Source organism: Castor canadensis, chromosome 3, assembly GCF_047511655.1.
Source record: "Castor canadensis chromosome 3, mCasCan1.hap1v2, whole genome shotgun sequence".
NCBI classification, from domain to species: domain Eukaryota; kingdom Metazoa; phylum Chordata; class Mammalia; order Rodentia; family Castoridae; genus Castor; species Castor canadensis.
Window position 1 is genome coordinate 137,355,159 of NC_133388.1, and position 19,604 is coordinate 137,374,762.

Sequence of the window (19,604 nt, forward strand, 5' to 3'; positions counted from 1 at the left end):
GCAGCAATAGGGCTATAGCAATGTATTCATTTATTTGCAGCACAATGGTCAAAAAACTAAATGAAAAGTACCCACACAGGAGAGAGATTTACTTCAACTGTGAGTTCTCCTTTAAAACAGGAGCATCTTAAAAAAAAAAAAACCTCAATGAGACACTAATCCAATTAAAAAATGCACTAGCCAAAGCAATGAATGCTATTTTTCAAAACTGTTTGAAAGGCCTCAGGTAAAGAAATGTAGAAATAGTGGAGTGGTGCATCTAACATCTGCCATGTGGCTTCTTTGGGCATTCTCCCCCTCCCCCCACACTTCTATTGATAGTTTTTCCTCAGATCTTTCAATACCACCACCACCAAAAATTTTCCACATACCTCAAGACAGTAATTTACTCACAAAGGAAACACCTCTGACTTTATTAATAACCAACTTTTTTTTTTATTAGAGCATACAGTTGTGAAAACTGTACATTATACATTTTGGTTTCAAGGATTATAAATAAAGGAACTCACAGGTAGGGAGTTCTTTTTCACAGCAAGAAACTTTAAATAAACAAAGTCATGTTTTATTAAGTACATTGGCAGACTTCATATGCTGTCCAAAATGTAGAGTACAGTATAACAACCCATTAGAAAGAGCCTTCATGTAAAATACAGCTGTGCACATTTTAGAAAAATACCAACAATTTGAGCTGTTTTAAAAAAGCTTATAAATCATACATTTATTTATAAATGGAACCAACATGCTCACTTTATAAACATACCCTTTAGTTATCTGTTACCCATTATTTCCAAAGCATTATTACACATTTAAATAAACACTTATAAGATTAAATATTTTTATTTTCTTTAAAAAAAAAAAATCAGCTTTCCCAGCATAAGGAGCTATGGGGTTGGGAAGGCGCAGTGAGAGCACTGAGGCCGACACAGGAACTTACACGTTTGTTCTTGGGTAAAAATGTACTTTCTAAATTGAAAAGTCGAAGCAAAATGTAAAAAATAAATATACAAGTTGTAATTTTTCATTTGCTCTCTTTCTGCCTTCTTTGTTCCATATTGGTCACACCCAGGATTCTCAACATATTGTACTTTTGTAAAAACACCACTGGGTTACTGCCCTGCAGCTGACACAGCATGCAGTCCACACCTGCGCTAACGTGGCATTCTGTGAGCTGACTCTTCTGCAGTGAAAAGGTAGCTTAACAAAGTAAAAAGAATCTGATTAAACCATGCAAATCGTGACAACATGTAGGAAGCGCTCCCCTTCCACACTGTAGTGTTTTAAAGAGACTTATGTACTATCCTCCCCAATTTCTTTTTAAATAATTACTTTTATAAAGACCATGAAGTTTCTCTAAGTAAGCATGCTTTTGAATAATGAAGGATAAATTATAAAACAGCAAAAACTCAGAATATGTCAGAATAACAAAGGACTGCAAAAGACAAATATTTAAAATAAAAATGTCTAGGCCTTTAAAATTCAAAATGAAGTTACAAAAGGACTTTGAAAAAACACAAAAGGCAGAAAATTGAGAAGCAGTGATTTAACAAAGCTTTATGCTCTACCTGAATACATCTGACAAAAATTTTAAGTTGGAAACAAACAAACAAAAAAGAACAGAAAAGAAAAAGAAGAGCAGTTATTAATAGTATCTTGCTTAACTTTCATGGGAATTAACATTAGCCTCTGACTAGATTTTACTTGGTTGTAAACTACGTCAGCAATGAAACCGAATCCTTTAAACACTGATTACTGCAATCCATGCAACATTTTGACCACAGTTCTTAGAATTCTGTTGTCTTTCAGCTTTTAAACTTTAGCACCTCCTAAGTGCATACATATTTCACCTTGGTAATGTTAAAAATTTTTAAATGAAATTATTTCTTAGAAAGGTATAAGGCCTTCAGATTTTAAAGATAAGTAGCCTTATCTTTATAGGTTTAGGAAGATAAAGTAGCCTTTTTTAAAGATAAGTAGCCTTTTTATAGGTTTAGGAAGAATAAATGACATGACAAATGATATATTGCTATCAAAACACACACATTTTCACTAGCATTTTGTTGTGTCTTTTCCTTGAGATGCAACCTGTGTATTTCTTCTGGCCAGGGCTGCAGGTGGCAGATGAGTATACAGCATATTTAAATCAACAGCAAAAATGAGCAGAGTCGTGCACAAGCAAACGTACGTTCTCTCCCAGAACATTCCAGGAGATGTTAAAGCAGCAGGTCATGGCAGAGACTGGTGAGTGATGCTGCTACCTATTTCTTCTAATGAGATAGGAGTGAATGTTGGAACCATGTCCACAGCAACACAATCCTCCGACCGCATTCCTCAGGCAGTCGTTTCCCCAGCTCACTACTAAAAACGTCAGATGGTAAAATAGTAGGGCAGCTGTTGACTTCCATCAAAAAAAAAAAAAAAAAAATGCAGCTCCATACATTTCCAGTTTAGTCACACTCTGCTAGGACAGATGGAGTAGCCAATGCCAAGAACTTCACCGGATTGGGCTGCTTCAGCAGATTTTAAAGAAGAATTATTATTATGTTTTGCTCTCCAACATGGCTGCGTGCTTCAGCTCTCAGGGGACCCTAAAACCACCAAAGCCTTCCCAGGGGAACTGAACAGGTCCTCTGGCTGAAGCTTCCAAGTTTCATTTCTCTCGCGATCTCATCCTAATTCCAAGCCTCCTTGCCTGTGTCTGTGCCATTTAAAGGGCTGAGGACACCATGGCAGAACTGTGGGCTAACACCACTAGTTATCATGACTTCACTGAAGGTCAAAACAGTTATAGCATTAAGTAACTCCGTTGAATCACAGTCAGGCACAGCCAAAATTAAAGTGAAGGACAATATGTCATTGTTAAAAAAATGCAAATTTGAATGAGCAAAGAGTGGTACTTATTGAAATTTTGTATAGAAATTAAGGCTATTCTTACCTGTCCTATTCCAATCAAGTTAGAAAGTGAACAAAAAGAATGGCCAACCCGATGTTCAACAGCATGACAAGGACAATCATGACTGAATTAGGGCCCTGGAAGGGAGACAGAACAAAACAAGCATAACATTTCCAAAATATGTTACACCAAAATATATTGTCAGAACTAATTACTGAAAACACAAGAACCCAAACATGGCTGCAGTAACCAAGGCACGAATGATGACAGCAGCTCCAAAAGGTAGAAACTAAAAATAGCAATGCTATGTTTAGATGGAACCATTGCTGAACTTTCACTTAAAGCGAATCTAGTCCTGAATTAGGTTAAAGATGTTTTCAGTAATAACCCCTTCCTTTTACCTCCCAATGGATGACAGCCTGGGTTGACACAGGTCACCACAGGGGGCTAGGAGCTGGTGGTAGTCAGACAGGTGTTTGTTAGGCAATTCAGAGGAGCAAGAGAGGTATCTGCATCAAAGCAGTCAGAAATGAGAGTAAAACCTGACAATGAAGCCTCCAAGGAAAAACTCTGGAAAACTCAAATTGAGGTTCCTCTTGCTCTTCGTCTCCAACTTTTTGGATCCTTCACATAGAAGTGCAAGTGAGAAGATGAATTCTTTCAGAAGCTCTACTTACAGGTTTACCTTTTCATTTCTCTAAACTATACCATTTCAGAAATCAAGTTCTATTTAACAAACTGCAGAATTCTTTTTGATAAATATCACTACAAGTACCAGGTAGTTGAAAGTCCCCAGACTCGGCTCATATGGTCCATCTGTTCAGATCTGGCTTGAGGAGAGGCCACCTTTGTTAGAAAGCCAGGCATTTACTATGAAAACTGTCTAATTCTTAAATGGCATTAGAAGCGTTCCCAACTGGCTGCCTAACTTTGTTCTTATTTTACAGATGAAGAGACAGTTATGCTATGTGTGGTTATCAAATACGCCTATATCAGAACAATGTTCTAGAGGCCTCACATGTACCTGTTTTGGTGTCAGGGTAAGAAGCAAGAAGACTGGACCTGCCATTGGTCAAATGCTAGCTCTTAGGTCTGAGTATGGGTCACCCGTCATTTACTGAGGACGTCTCCTCCTGGCCTAAGCCACACGTCCCTGGTATAGGTCAGGGTGCCCTGCCCTTTCTCTGACATTCACTCTTCACATTTCATAATCATTTGTTGTTGTATTGCCATCCCCCCACCTAAATTCTGAGCTGCAGTGGAGCTGGGGTCTGGTTGTTCTCCCACTGCATAGCCTTGCCTGACCTGTAAGGTGCCCAATTCATTCAGGCAGCCTGCATGTAATGAGAACCTCCTGCCTTCCAGCACTTTTCCAGATGCTCTGGGTGTGGCTGTTGAACAAAACAGATTTAATTACCTCATTAAAGAACAAATGAGTGATTAATAAAATGGGGGGAGGGAGTAAAACCCTCTCCCTTTGAGAGAGGAACTACTGGGAAGAAAACTTCCACTTCTCAAACCCTGAGTAAATGGGAAGAATGTAGGTTTTTATAATGGCAGGCAGAAGACTATTTTTTTTGGCAGTACTAGGGTTTGAACTCAGGGCCTTGCACTTGCCAGGCAGGTATTCTACCTTTTGGCTTTTAGGTTATGTTTCAGATAGGGTCTTGTGTTTTTTTGCCCATGCTGGCTTCCTACCTTTGTATAGATAGATGTGTCCCACCACTTATAGCTTGTTTGTTGAGATGGGGGTCTTTTTGCCTGGGCTGGGTTTGAATCACAACTCTCCCAATCTCTACCTCCCAAGTAGCTGGAATTACAGGTATGAGCCATGGTGCTCAGGCTTGGGCTAGGCATTTCTAAGTAGATTATTTTTTGTTTATTCTTTACATGTGATTAGTAAATTTAACAGAGCTCTAAGAAGGTAAGCATTCTAATAAAAATATTCAAATATATTCGAATATTTATGAATTACTTAGAACTATTTATAAGCTAAGGCCAAATTACAAATTAGAGCCAGAGCCAAACGTTAGACTGTCCACTTGGAAGCTCCAGGCTCTTTTATCTATATCCCTGCTAAAGCCCCAGGCCTTAGTTTAAAAACAATTTCCTATGAAGTTCTTAAAGACACTTTCATCTATATCCTATAATTCACAGAGTATTGCAGAAATACTATCAAATCTTGATATCAACCACCTGCTCTTTTAGAGGAATGTGTTCTAAATTAATAGGAACAAGCTTTTGCAATTCCTCAATTACGGCTAAGTTAAGACACAGACAAGATACAGAAAACTCTTGTAACTCAAAATACCAGAGATGGCCTTTCAACATCACACGTCAGTGCAGACAGTGAGGCAATGCTATTACTGCCATATATTTTGATTAGAGTTTGTTCATGAGTGTGTGAAGTTCATTTCGACTCTTTGGGGCCAGTGCATTACATCTGTAATTCTAAAAGGTAACTTAGTAATATGACAGATGAGGAAAAGTAAACTCAGAGCAGTAATGTAGTGTAGGATTCAGTGTCATAAGTAGACCCCAGAAAAGCAGGGTCACAGTGCCTTGGAAGACAACTTCAAAAGCTTCCTTCATGTAGAACTGGGGAACAGGCACTAGGCCTGGGCTCCATCCCCGGTGGAAGGAGACACACACTTAGGCGGTCTGAGTCTTTAATTCCCATCTCATAAACTGTGGTAAGGTCCCGTGAATTTATGTGAACCCTTTAGAACTGGTTAGTATTCTCAGTTTATAGCTTTGGTTGAATTTAGCAGCTTATTCTCTTTCTTCAAGTTTTCCTTAGAGTGATAATCTGGAATCAATGAACAATGAATGAATACTTTTTCCAGAAGGAGAAATACATATGCATTTTCTACTGAACACACACATATTTATCCTGCATATATTTCAGTACACATATTTATCCTTCCAGCGTAGCTCCACTTATAAAGCTATTTTTAAAGATGACTCAGGGAAGATAAGGGTAAACCAGCCACAGGAGGCTCCAATAGTTAACCAGGTGAAAAATAAAAAGCTGGGATGCTATGTTTAAGTGGTAAGACCAAGTCATGACTGTGTGTGTGCTTCAGAGACCCAGGCAGGCTACAGGGTAAAAAGCTTTAAGGTAAAGTCCCATAAATATGATGGAGGTCGCCAGTTGTAGCTTAAAATAGCAAAATGAAAAAAAGCTCAGTCTTACTTTTCCAGACTGACTGGGACAGGTGTCATGGAAGGAGTGGCAGCAGGGCAGAGTGTAAGTCCAGATCAGAAGAAACTTTCAGCAGTTAGGAAAATAAAACGAGGAGGTCAAAATGTGGACAGACTCACTCAAGAAATTATTCCTTTTCTTTTCAAGATCAAGAGACGATCTCTTGCTTTAAATTGTGGGGAATTATTAGGGGTTATTTTATTTACGTTAATCTAATTTCTCTAATGCATGCAAAGTTTAACTTAGTGTTAACAGCAAAGTTTGAATATATGTGTTTACTTTTTTCTTGGTGTGGTTCAAACTTGATGTGATAGATGCTCTAAGATTTAAACCAATTCAAAAAAAGATAGGATATATCTCAAAACGAGTAGTGAAGAGGTCTGGTAGAGATGAACCAATGTGGGTTGCAATACAAAAATACCAATGTGTGGAAGCAACGACAGGAATCTCTCTGTATAATTATCTTTATCTCAAACTAGCAAAAACACTATGTCTTTTTATTATCTCTTTAACAAAATTGGAGAACAAGAGGGCAAGAACAGGTTCTGCCTGAAGTGGGGGGTAGGATGGGGTGCCAAACAATGTATACACATGTGAGTAAATGTAAAAACGATAAAAAAGAAAAAAAAGCATCTGCCTGGGCACAGGTTCAGAGACATGATCTGTATGAAAAAAAAATCAAAATGAAAACAAATTTGGAAGCTGATCATAGTACTGGGTGAGACAACAAAGTACAGACAATTTTCAGAATGGTCGGAGATTCCTACTTGGAGGTCTCTTTTCTGTCTACTTACTAATAAGGCTTGAACAGTTCTAGCTCCTACAAGAGGGGGATTTCTACATGAAATTCCAGTATCATGTAGAATGTGTGCCCCTGGGATGGGAGTCCACACGCAACCACTGCGTCACAGGAGTCACAGGTTTGTTAAGGCTGGTGTAGTAGTAATCCCTGTGGTAGCCTCTCTTCTCCTACCTCTCACTCTCAGACAGTTAATCTGCTGTCAGTCTGTGTTTCTCAGGGATCAACATCTAGTGTGATCTGAGGATGGACCACATCTAGCAGAGTATTTTTGAACTATGCTTCAACTAGTACAGACAAACATTAATAAGAAATGATTTTTTTTTTTTTTTTCTTTTTGGCAGTACTGGGGTTTGTACTGGAGCTTCATGCTTGCTAGGCAGGTGCTCTACCACTGAGCCAATGTCTAGAGCCCTTTTTGCTCTGGCTATTTTTGAGATACGGTCTCTCTTTTAGCAGATCCCTATTCTACACTTTCCACCAGTACCTGGGATGACAGGCATGTGTTGCGACACCTAGCCTTTTCTGTTGAGATGGGGTCTAGTGAACTTTTTTGCCTGGGCTAGCCTAGAACCAATATCCTCCTGATCTCAGCCTTCCAAGTAGCTGGGATTATAGGGTGAGCCACCACGCCCGTTAGGCAATGCTTTTTGAGTACTACTTTGTGCTTGGCACTGTGCTAAGAACTTTATAAAAAGTTCATTCAATCTTCATAACTCCATGAGGTAGGGACGGATGAAGAAACCAAAGGTACAGAGCAGTTAGGACACTTGCTCAATCACAAATCTGGAAAGCAATAGGGCTGGGATCTGAAGTTTTGCACCAGGCCCCTTGTTCTGAGTTAGTAACCTGTACTGCCTCAGGCACATGCACCTGGCAGCTCAGTTGGACACGCAACCTACCGACAAGCAGAGATTCTGACTCCAACTAGATCTCTTGGCCGACCATGAAGACCCTTGACTGACTCATTCTAGGTCCCGCTCCCACATACCTGTGTTAGTGGAAAGTTCCTAGGAATTTTCAATTGTTAATTATCACTGCTACTTTGCAAAGCACCTTTCTGTCTCAGAACTGTAGTACTACCCCACTGTCTCAAAGCTCATTCGCTGACTACACTTCCTACAACTGTCCACTGCCTACTGTACAGGGAAGAGACGGTCCTCAGGAGCGTGAAAGGAAGCTTTCTGTCACCATTAGCAAGATAAATTTTCACAAGTCAATTCCAACTTCCCCGCAGTCACATCATCACACAGAGAGGCAGCATGAGTGCAGGACAGCTGCTGAGCCACTGGCCTACAGGGCTGTCTCTCCCTGGAGTGCTAGGAGGAACACTAGAGATGGAGGGTGCCTGGCCAACTCCAAGAACCAGAGGATTCTGCATGTAAGTAGAACAGATGACATTTCTAAATAAGGGGTCTGTGGCTTTACCAAATGTACCTGTAGTGCTGTTGTTTCCCTTCAGTACTCGAGATTGAACTCAGGATCTGCTGCTTTTGCCTGGCCCAGCCTTGGATCACAATTGTACTCCTGCCTCCTGGGTAGCTGAATCCAGGTATGTGCCACCATGCCCGGTCTTGTATTTTAGAGAAAAACTCGTACAGATAAGAGCTAAGTAAAATTTCCTACTTGTTTTTCTCTATTACAGACTCATCAGCAGGATACTGGGGCATATGCTCCCCCTAGTTCTGGAAGTCCACTGAACCCACTGCTGGGTACACCAAGGTAATAACTTGATGGCCTGTGTTGTTTGGATTCCCCCTTGTGAGTCATGGAAATTGATGCTGACGTGCACTTGAGGCCTTACGAGGACATACATGCTGAGTGTCTAAAGAGAAGACATTATCACACATTTAGGGACTTCACTGCGGAAAGCATTATGATAGCAGGTAACTGGGGCATCAATGGGGAGCACATTTAAGATGAATGCTTACTGAATGATCAGGCTTCTAATGCTGGTGTGCTCTGAAAGCCAGTTACCTCTGTGGAGGGTGACTGTCAGGAAGTTATTACTCCAGTTAATCTAATTTACATTTAGCTAATTAAAAACTTGAGAATTTGAGAAAAAAATAGTGGTTTATAGATATTAACAAAGAAACAAACGTAAGAAATTTTAAGCATAAGTTAATTCAAAAGATGAATTTCAATTGTTTAACCCTATGAGCACACTGAACAAATGTAAGAAACAGCTGTTCTATAAACTTGTTTGTCAGGGCACCAGTCAGTACCACTATGTACACATCTCTAAATGACTGTCTGTATCAGGTAAGGTATGGCGAATTCTCTAAGATACATTTAATATTCAACCCCCCCGTCCAAAGACAAATGTGACCAGGTCAGCAGGTCATTAGGTCAGTTGGTCAATTTTTTATAATTCAGATTTTAAAAAATCTTCAGAGGATGTACATGCTACAGAATTTGATAAAACAGTAATTTCATCTATTATTCAATAGACAAATCTCACGTGAAGGAGCATGTAGACATTTATCAGTAACACAGAACTTTCTGGCCAAATGATAATAACATTAATGACTGTGTACCAGAAAACTGAAATGGTGAGAGCTTTCACATCCTGAAGTGAAAAGACTAAAGCAGTTAAACTGCTGAATAATTTCTCATTTGGGAAGAAAAATGTAAAATCCAACTAACGATCTATGAGAAGAATTCACAACAGCTGAAAGAGATTTCCCTTTGTGTAAAGATGCTACCGGTGTGGTCAAAGGAGGGCCCAGAAGCCTCTTTGTGAGAGCCCTGAGGAGTGCTTGCTGGCCATGGGCAGTGGTTCGACCAAGCTACCAGGAAGCTCAAAGTGCTCATGGTGCTGGAATGAGGCTGTCCTAGGCTGGCCAGGCCTTACCTACCTGAATTATGTCTAAAGGGGGAAGCTGAGTGCACTCAGGAATTCCGGCCTAGAGAGCTCTTTGCTGGCTCAAGCTACAAATATGTATGCTCTACTCTAAACAACTCTGGGATCCAAGGACCTGCGCTAGCCCAGCTGTTGTTGAGTAAGTCAGCCCACGCTGCTCCCTGAACAAGCCGAAGGGAAGACACAAAGAGAAAACACTTGGGGCAAGACTTACTGAATTGGCTTCTTTTTCCAAAGAAGGGCACGAATCATTGCTTGCTGGATTCTTTGGTATAGCAAGTTCAGACTTCTTTGCTTTTGGCTCAGCTTTGCTTTCTTTGGCAACTGGTTTTGTCACAGATTTAGGAGGACTCCACTTGTTGGGTGATGGCCTGTGTGCCAGAGCTGAGGGAGACTGGCTCGATCCATCCTCCTCCTCCACGGCTTCTGGACGGTGTTGGGGGGCATTCAGCTTCACATAGTAGCCGTGATACTGAGAATGCAGCTCTCCGTTACTGGGGTTGGGGACATGGTGGCGGCCAGAGTACTTGGACATGATTGCTCCTGCCTCCTTTGAGGGAGCCTTTGACATCAGGGGCTTATTGACAATGGCTGTCACCTGCTCATCAGCCACACTCCTTTTATCTTGACTGAGTCTTACCCCTGAGCTGGGGTTTTGCTTCTTCGGGGGCTTTGGCGAGGGAGGCTGGGGAGAGTGGCTCTCTTTGGGGCTTGCCTCGGGAGATCTGGGGGGTGTCGTGCCTTTGCGATAGAAATGAGGTGATTCCTTTGGTGTCGGTGGCTTTTCTGGTACCTTTTCTTCAGGATTTTCTTTAGCATCCATGCCTTCCTGAAATCTCTGTTTGATGTAATCGGGGCCTGAAAAAAAAAAAAGAAAAAAGAAAAAGGAAGTGATAAAAATAAGGTGCAAAGGCTTGTATGTTGTCTTTTTTCTTTTGCTAAATGAGATTAACATTAAAAAAAATTTACAAGGCTCTGACTAAGCATGAGCGCATTTCATTCTCTAGGGAAAGAGATTATTACTGGAAGGGTGTTTTTAAGATAACACATACCACTATTTACAGTTTTGAACAGTCATAAGTGTTAAACAATTCTGACTTCCCTAATAATTATATCGTTCTTGAATTTTTGCAGAACATGAAGGTGAGCTGGCAGAGAGATGACATAATTAATCGGTTTATTCAAATATATAGTATAATTAAGACACAGAAAGTATACCCTTGTGTAAAGAAATAAACTGTCTCCTGTCTGGGTTTGAAAGTTTAATAGAGTATCTATAGTGCATGAGGAAACCCTGCAGATAACATTTCTGTAATGTTTTTAAAATTTTCTAGTTAGGAACAACTGTAGTTCAGGCTGTACTACACAAAATCACCTCCATGTATTCTCTTTACAGTTATGACAAACATTTGTATCAGCAGTGTTCAAGATAAGGCAGTTGTCTTTGGCTCTGTAGTCTTAGAATTTTAATCTTTTAAAATATACTTCAGGATTGTTTGTATAATCTTACTACTTTTTATAAATAGGAAAAAACTTTTTTTTTTTTTTTAAAGAGTGAGCCTGCTGCATTGTTATTTTATGGGGAATAAGCTTGTAAAGAAACAAGAGTGTGTGTGGCAAGATAGTCAGGCCCAGAGCTAAGGTTGCCAGCCGTCAGACATATGCCAGAGTGGGGCCCTGAGACAGCTCTCCAAGGCAGCTTCCTCCTCTAGGGAGTCAGCCTCAGCCTCTCCATAATCAAGTCATGCGCACACTCTGGCTACCACTTCTCTTCATCATGAAGTGAAGTCAAGGTCACAGACAGCACAGCTGGCCTCTTCTTGTAAACAGCAGGAGGTGACACACCATCTCTCAAGTATACAAGGGAGAAACCATCCCTACCAGCTTGCTAGAGCTGACCAGCTCTTGTCAATTCCACAGCACTGAGTCTTGTTCATCTTACTTCCTGCTTCCAAATCCACCCCTCACTCCAAACCAACTAAAGCTTTAACAATTATTCTTAATTGTTAAAAAAAATATGCTGCAAGGCTTAGGCATGGTGGTGCTTGGGAGGAGGAGTTTGTGGGGATAGTGGTTGGAGTCCAGATCATGTAAAAAGTTAGAGAGACCTCTGTCTCAACAAACAAGCTGAGTATGGTGGTACCTGCCTGTAATCCCAGCTATATGAGAGGCATAGGTAGGAGGACTGAAGTCCAGGCCAGCCTGGGCAAAAACTCAAGATCCTATCTGAAAAACAACTAAAATAAAAAAGGAATGGGGACATGGCTCAAGGGGTAGAGTGTTTGCCTAACAAGTGCGAGGCCCTGAGTTATAACTACAATACCACCAAAAAACAAAACACAACACAACACGTTGCACATTTACACTTGTAGTTGTTATTCCCATGGTGATCTGAGTTATAAGTTATTAGAGTGAGGTTGCTGTTTATTATACCAGGCACTTCCTGAAATTTAAAGCCTCACCAAAATTGTAGGAAGTAGGTGTTTTTACTCCCATTTTACTGATATGGAAATAGCAACAGCAGCTCTGGGATGCTTCAAGATAAACACAAGAAACATATAATGTAATATTTTAAAGCTAGAAATGAGATTTCCTGGGGACATATAGGCACAGGTTGTACAACAGTATTAGCAAATGTCCATCCTCCAGAAGGTGGATCCAACTCTTTGGAATTCAAGTTTCCCAAATCCATCAAGATCAATTGGCAACAATGGGTATTTCCTTCCTAAACTCGGTTAGGTGCCTCCTTTTTTAGATTGGCAGTTTCTTTTAACTTCTGTGACAAAAAAGGTAGTATGCATCCCTGGTCCAGCAAGAGGCAGCTCACTGAATGAAGAAAAGGTGCCATGTAAAATCATGTGAAAGGTGCCATCTTTCTCTCTGATCCTTCCTTGGCCCTGTGTGGAAAAAGGAAGCACTATGGGCACAGGAGGGATTGTCTCCATCAGCAGCCTCCCCCAGGTTTGACATTCATTTGCTTTTGGTGCTGGGAATTGATGCCAGGGCCTTGTGTGTGTCAAGCATGCACTCTCCCTAAGCTGCACCCCCAGTGCTGGGCTACATGTCCTTGCTCTGGTCCTTCCCAGAAGTGCCTTGTCATAATTAGCACTGAAGATTTATTTTTACAATCCCCTCTTCTTCTGTGATAAAGTATATTCTCTTAGCCTGTTGTTTACATACTTCTCCCTCACCCTTGCATTCAAAATGTCATCACAGTTGATTTTACTTGGCATCACTGTCCTTCGGTTTTACAGCAGTACTGAACAGACCCATCTATGTGTGGTGGTGAACGTACCACGCAAAGTACGGAACATATTGTTAAAAACGGACTCTTAGAGCCAATGGAGTTTTAATTTAAGCCACAGAACACCGAACCAACTAGGTATTTGAAATGTCTTCAGTCTAACAGATAGGTATAAAAGTTATTTTCCCAAAAAAACTGCCGGTATCTTTCTATCTTAAAATCAAGACACATAAAAACCTAATGTTTGACTTAAAAAATATACAGAGAGAAAAAAGTGGAAAAATAATAGGTGCTGGCAAACATTAGTGACACATTTTTAAAGCTGGAAGGAAAAGGTAAGGAGCCACTGAACTTTGAGAAACAAAGCTGTCAAAAAGCTCATGTGTTCCACTTTGATCATGCAAGACCATGAAAGTGCAGCGCACAAATTTAGGATTTACCCAGTGGCCTTCAGTCTACCTGCACCTACTGAGGAAGCGAATCAGAGGCAGAAATGAAGCTGTGCTCACAGATCCCAACAAAGTGACAGCTGCAAGGGACTACTTATTGGGGGAAACTTAGGGGATTCAGAAATATTGGGTCAAGAAAACTTAAGAAAAATTTAAAGATAGCAATCAAAGGGATATGCTTTGGTTATTTGAAAAAAAAGGGAAAACTGATAATACATGAATACAAAACACATTTTCAGCTGCTTTTTATAAACAGTTAAGAGAATTCTCCCTACCTCTTCATGTCCACTACACTCCTTGCAACAGACCAACCTGAGAATCATTAGGCCAATGGAGGATTACAAATTAATGGATTTATGAGCTAAATTTTAGACTTCATTGGGTGCAGTTATTGTTTAACTCTCAAGTACCAGTCTAATCACTTTAGCCTTTCCAAGTCTGATGTGTTGCTTCTTTGGACAGTTTTCTTGTCCCAAAGGTATTAGGAAAGGTATGTCTTGCATGATTACTTATGGTTATCTTTCTACTTTTTTCAGGTATATTCACCTACGTTCATCAACAGAGCTTCTGATGTTACTCAAAATCTGTTGAGCTCAAAGAAACTACTAGAATGGTGTAAGTACATTTTGGTACCAATGTTCAGATTAAAAAATGCCTAGCTTTATTATCATTGGAAAATGGCTGGCTAAGGAAATAAACTGGTTCCTGGGCATACTTGTTGGAAGTAAGTGTCGGAAGCACCTGGGGTGCTATGCCAGCGATTCTGATTTAATAGATTAGAAATCAAAGTCTAGAATGTGAACGATTAAGAAACATTCCACACCTGGAACACACTCAACTACAGGCGCTTCAAAGCATGCAAAATTTATGTGTGTTGGCTAGATGTGGACCTAACGCCCAGTGATTATTACATCCAGTTGGAAGTGGTTTGAACTGGACATATACGACTATACATCTGGTCTTTCCAGAGTAGGATTAAATGCATTTTAAACAAGACATTTAATGCAATGCAGAGGAAAGAAGTTTCTCCTGTTTTCTCTTGGAAGGCACATTCTGTGCCTGCTCCTTGTTCTGTGTAGAATGTGTGTTAGCTATGCAATGCCAGCCACATAAAGCTGATGGATGCAGGACCAGCCAGAACCCTGTCAGGGAGGGGAACTAGGACAAGTTAGAGTTGTTGCAGTCAGCATTTTCACTGGCACTCATGTTTTTCTAGATCATATCTATGAATCCTAAGGGAATTTCCCCCCAGGGGATTCACGTTGCGAAGAAGTCAGATGCAAGTCACCTGTTTGATGACACGCCATTTGATATGAAATGACAGCACCATCCACCGACACTGAAAGGTTAAGTAGTCATGGTTGGCATAAAGCCTCTGAACAGACAATGGCAGATGGTAGTAGCAGAGAATCCAGTTTGAACTTCAGAGGTGAGCCTCAGTGGGCCAGCTTTGGCAGAGGAGATCCATGAAGATTCCCCCAAACAAATGTCTACCAGGGCAGTGACCATATCAGATGCTGTATAGTGGCAGCAGGAATCCTTACGTAGAAAACATTTTCTCTGGAGACTGCAAATCAGTGAAAGAGGACCAGACTGAAAGATTCTGAAAAGACAACTAGCAGAAGGACTACTTCCTATAGGACCTTATGGTCCACCTGTAACAATACTCCAACATACATGACCACAACCACAGGTACTCAACACGAGCCATGGGACATCCACTAGATGCCCCGTATTTGGTTGGCAACTGATACACATTTGTGAAACTGAGTAATGGGAGTCAATGGTAAGAATACAGCAAACTCGTGAATCACCAATTTCATGTCTACTAGTGGATTGTTCAGTTTCACTTTTTCATGAAAGAGTATACTCAGGATTTTAGATTTGGGAGGTGACCTTGCAAGTCATCTATTCCTGGATGCTTCCTTCTACTTGCCAGAAATAGTACATATGATTGATAGACACAGGCATTTATGTAATGAAGATATGCTTGGATTTCTAAAGACTTCTAATTTACACCAGAAATGCAAGCTTAGTTAACACTTAATATAAGCAAAGCCTTTACTCTTCACTTTCACCTTAAAAAAACAACACTCTGGATGTAAGCACCCCCATGCTTCAACATGGGAAGGTAACACTTGTTGAGGATGCTGTCTAGGGAAATGGGCAGACTTCTCCTATAAGGGCTCAAAGTCAGTGCTTCAATTTCTTTAACCTATGCACAGACCTACTTAATATTACTCAAAATTAAAAACCAAATAAGAATCTTGATGGAAATTAAATTGAAACAGTGGGACAAAGAGCCATGCATATAACTTCCCTATTGGCCCATTCTCTCTGTACTTCTCAAAAGCTTTTTCTTGGTCTTCCCGGTTTAGGAATGAGATTTTATCTGCACTCTGAAGTACAGTTTGGGGGCAGACACATTACCAAAGCACACAAGGTTGATGCATATTACTGGAAGGCCAATTCATTAGCTTGCAGGAGCAATGTAAATGTCAGCCAGGCCACAGGACTTGCACTGATACATCAGTATATGCTTTTCCTGTTGGCAACCTCCAAGAGTTACTGGTGAACTTGGAATCAGGACAAGTTGCGTGAGACGAATCAGCTATGTAATAGCATCAGGCTGAGCTAGCCTGATGTGTCCATTTCCTCAGTCAGGAGGATCTTGCCAATAGAGCCATCCACTGCTGGCCACAGTTCCCTGCATCCTGCCCCATAATAGAAATGTCCTTGCCAATGCCACCGCAATACTCTGAGGTTTTGGCTCAGGCTTATCCTCCTCTGGACAGGGTTTGTATGGACACTGCCAATGTCTGCCTCTGTGACTCACTTTTCTTCTATATTTCCTAGGGTGACCGATTCATTCTTTAGAGGTTTTCATATATCCAGTTGTGTTCCAAGGAGCTCCTGCAGTCCTTAAAGCTATGCTGTAAGCGAGGATCACTGGACCAACCTCTGAGCAGTCAGTCAGTTTAACCCTCAGAAGGCAAAGTTCTTAGGGGCGCCTAACTGCTCACTCACACGCACTGCAGTTGCTGTTCTCTCTGTGTACACTGCTTCCTACACACACATTTCCACCCGCCCATTTGTATGCTTTTTATTACTAACCTAGCCCATGTGGCTAGATTTTTTGCTGCATTTGTAACTGAAATGTAGAATACATTTTTAAAGTAAAGGCATAAGATGATAAATGTTTGAAAATATTGCCAATTTCTGAAAATAGGTAATTTATCTCGAAAAGTGTTCAAAATGCAAGCTGAGAGACACCCTCTTCCCCGGGGTTCAGGCACATGTGTTTTGAACAACGGCGACATTTATAACTGAGATATGTAAATTAAGTGAGCAGGCTGGCGTCGAAGTACTGGAGAGCCCTTTTAACAAACGTGTCTCTGATGTGATCACCCTATAAAGGCAGAGTCCTCTGAGAGAAGCCATAACATTCAGTCCGGAAATATTCTATCCAGCTGCTGCTGAAGAGAGTGCTAGAGGGGACTGTGGCCTTCTGTCATCTCACGCTACTGGGATGTGTTCATTACTGCTGGGACGACGTGCTTGCATGAAGCTGTTTTAGCTAAGAAAGGGTGCAATTACATTTTCCCACAATATTTCTTACCCTCAAATGCTTTCACAGCCTAAAAGGCCTTTAAAATCATTCAGTCTGGGAAAGTGAGATGACCTTCTGTATCATTTACCTCTTAATAATACCTAATAGAAGTCTAGAGGGACCCTGTCCCCAGCACAATTAACAACAGAACCAAGAATTACCATCTGCAGACAACAATACTAAGTTTGTTTGCTTGCGAGGCAGCTTAAGCCCACTGTCTCCTGACTGTCCAGTTTCTCCCATCGGTAGGCCACTAGGGAGCACAGGACAACCCTCTGGCTTGTTGGACTCTTTCTGTAGTTCTCACACCCTGGAAGGGCTAATTCACCAAGGTTCTTAGACACCAGGAAAGTGTGAGTTAATTTCACACCAGAAAATTTCTATCAGAAGTCACTGAAAAAAATGCAGAGTCCCTTTTAATGTACACAGGTACATTAAATGACTTAAATCCTACTCAAAGACTTAAAACAGATGCACATGAAAGAAAATACATTGTTCATTGCTTCCCTTGACCTCGAACTCTTGGAGAAGTCCTCTGTGACTTCAACAAGGCACCTATGTCTGAGCAATGCAACGGGGCCTCTCTTCAGCTTTTCTGGTACAGATGCTGAGTTTTCTTAATGTCACCCTTTACTATTTACTTTAAAAGAAGCAACAGCCGACCCTCAAACCCTCAAAATCTGTAGGTCATTTTTTCCCATTCCTCCCTTTCTTACAGCGAAATTTCTAGATTTTCAGTGGCTTTTCCCATTCTGTTCACTTTGTCTTACCTGGACCTAAATACATACTGAGCACTAACACTGTGTAGGGTGCTGGGTTAGCGACAGGGAGTTAGTTATGCAGGTTGACCGACGTAATAAAAGCCAACATAGGGAAATTCTTTACCAAGAAAACAGAAATTTTAATAGAAACTTGAACATCCATTTTGGTCTCTTTACCTAGAAATCTGTTGATCTCTGAAAGCAATCACTATAAAGATGTTTACAAAACAATGGAGAAACATATGTAAAAAGGTGACAGTAGCTGTTTTGGAAAAAAACAAACAAACAAACAAATAGACTAAATCTACCATTATAGAAAGGGGTGGAAATTACTAGGAAGTGAGTTAAATTCTTAAACTTACTATAAACATTTGTTGCTTTCTACTAACATTTTAGGGACAGATGATCAATACCGATTTTTTTTGAGGTTGTTACTTTCATTCTCCCTTGGTGACATACATTTTCTTAATTTGTGCAGATTAACCTCTCTACAAGTGGTTTACTGAGTTATATCTCAACTACCTGAACATTAAAATGTTCAGATACATTAAAAAAAACCCACAATACTTTCTGGTTCTTCTCTTGTTGCTGACTTGGAGTGCCTCAGAATTTGGAGCTGTCACAGAATCTGCAATTGTCACTAGACACAATTTTTAGGAATCAGATACTTGTTTAGAGCTCTTGGCTCAAAGTTTGCTGATCAGGTGGTTGGGGGTAGGGAGGGTTGGAGGGCTGGAGGCGGTAGGTGAGGGGGAAGGAGGGTAACACAGGAGGGGAGGCACCCTGGAGCCTAACTCCAACTCCCAGTGCTGATGCTCAGACTTCAGGGAGTATTACTGTATTCTCCCACTTATTTCATGATATTGCTGTGATTCATGAAACAGACTTTTTAAATGAAAAGAAAAAGAAAACTTAAGCCAGTGCTCCAACTTCTCCCACCAAAGAACTGTTTTACCTGGTTGGTAGAAATCAGGTGATAGCTCCTTGGCCACAGCTCTTGCGATGTCACATTCCTGGCGGGCGGCCAGCGCGGCCTGGTCGGCGGCGTCAGCTTTTGCTCTGGCGTGTGCAGTCCTATATGGGCACAAAAGGGCCAGTCAGCAAAGGTGGCACCTTATTAATTACACATGGACAAGCAAATCTGGATCTGAGAAAAGAAGTATTAATTATGATCATGGATGACACCTGGAACAACAACTTCTTGGGTCACATCTCTGTGAACTTTAGTGATGATAACAGGTAAAACCGTGAGTCATCTCAATCATTCTTTCAAGGGAAATGAAATGTCTGAGCGAGGTCTGTGAAAACTGATCCTATGTGTGGTTGACAAAACTTACTGTTTGACTTTGGTTGGCATTCATCCCTGAAATTATTGAGTAGAATTTGAGCATAAAATTAATTTAGCATTATTCATGGACTGAATTCCTATGGTGGAATCAGGGTAGAATTTGATTAATGAAATTCTGCTCAGTGGTGGGCTGGTAAGGTGGCTCTTTGGGAAGGAAAACATAGTCAAACTGTTACTGGTAGTGTTTTCTGATTTCCATGGTGTGAATACTCTTACCATGGCCAATTTTGGACTCTTGGGTTTGTAGTTGGTAGATGTGCACCACTGGCTCTTACCTGACTGCTGGAGAGTTAACATTTAGTTAATGTTTTTTAGTGGTTTTTTTTTTTTTTTTTTTTTTTTTATGAAACACAAAGGAACCAGCAAGGCAGAGCATGTGAGGACAGAATGGATCTTGCCCTGGCCTGTTCTTATACAATGGAACCTCTTATCTTT

The 19,604-nt window shown here is 40.7% G+C and overlaps 1 protein-coding gene and 1 long non-coding RNA gene across 5 annotated transcripts in view; one reads left to right on the forward strand and one right to left on the reverse strand.

The window, feature by feature from the left end:
• Positions 1 to 411: 411 nt before the first annotated feature.
• Positions 412 to 19,604, reverse strand: part of Jph1 (junctophilin 1) — a 77,622-nt gene continuing 58,429 nt past the window's right edge. Inside the window, exons 3-6 of one of the 4 annotated variants that reach the window (XM_020177098.2) lie at positions 18,777 to 18,895; positions 9,972 to 10,615; positions 2,933 to 3,027; positions 412 to 1,562 (exon numbers count right to left, since the gene is read on the reverse strand). In XM_020177098.2, coding sequence (XP_020032687.1) covers positions 2,947 to 3,027; positions 9,972 to 10,615; positions 18,777 to 18,895 — 844 coding nt within the window. In that variant the 3' untranslated portion in view covers positions 412 to 1,562; positions 2,933 to 2,946. Of the gene's footprint in view, positions 3,028 to 9,971; positions 10,616 to 18,776; positions 18,896 to 19,604 lie in introns of all 4 variants that reach the window. The other 3 variants (XM_020177096.2, XM_020177097.2, XM_074068735.1) reach the window with 3 other exon arrangements.
• On the forward strand, positions 7,861 to 8,698 carry LOC141421674 (uncharacterized). Its single transcript, XR_012446347.1, has 3 exons — positions 7,861 to 8,275; positions 8,357 to 8,446; positions 8,540 to 8,698. It is a non-coding gene; the product is annotated as an uncharacterized lncRNA (long non-coding RNA).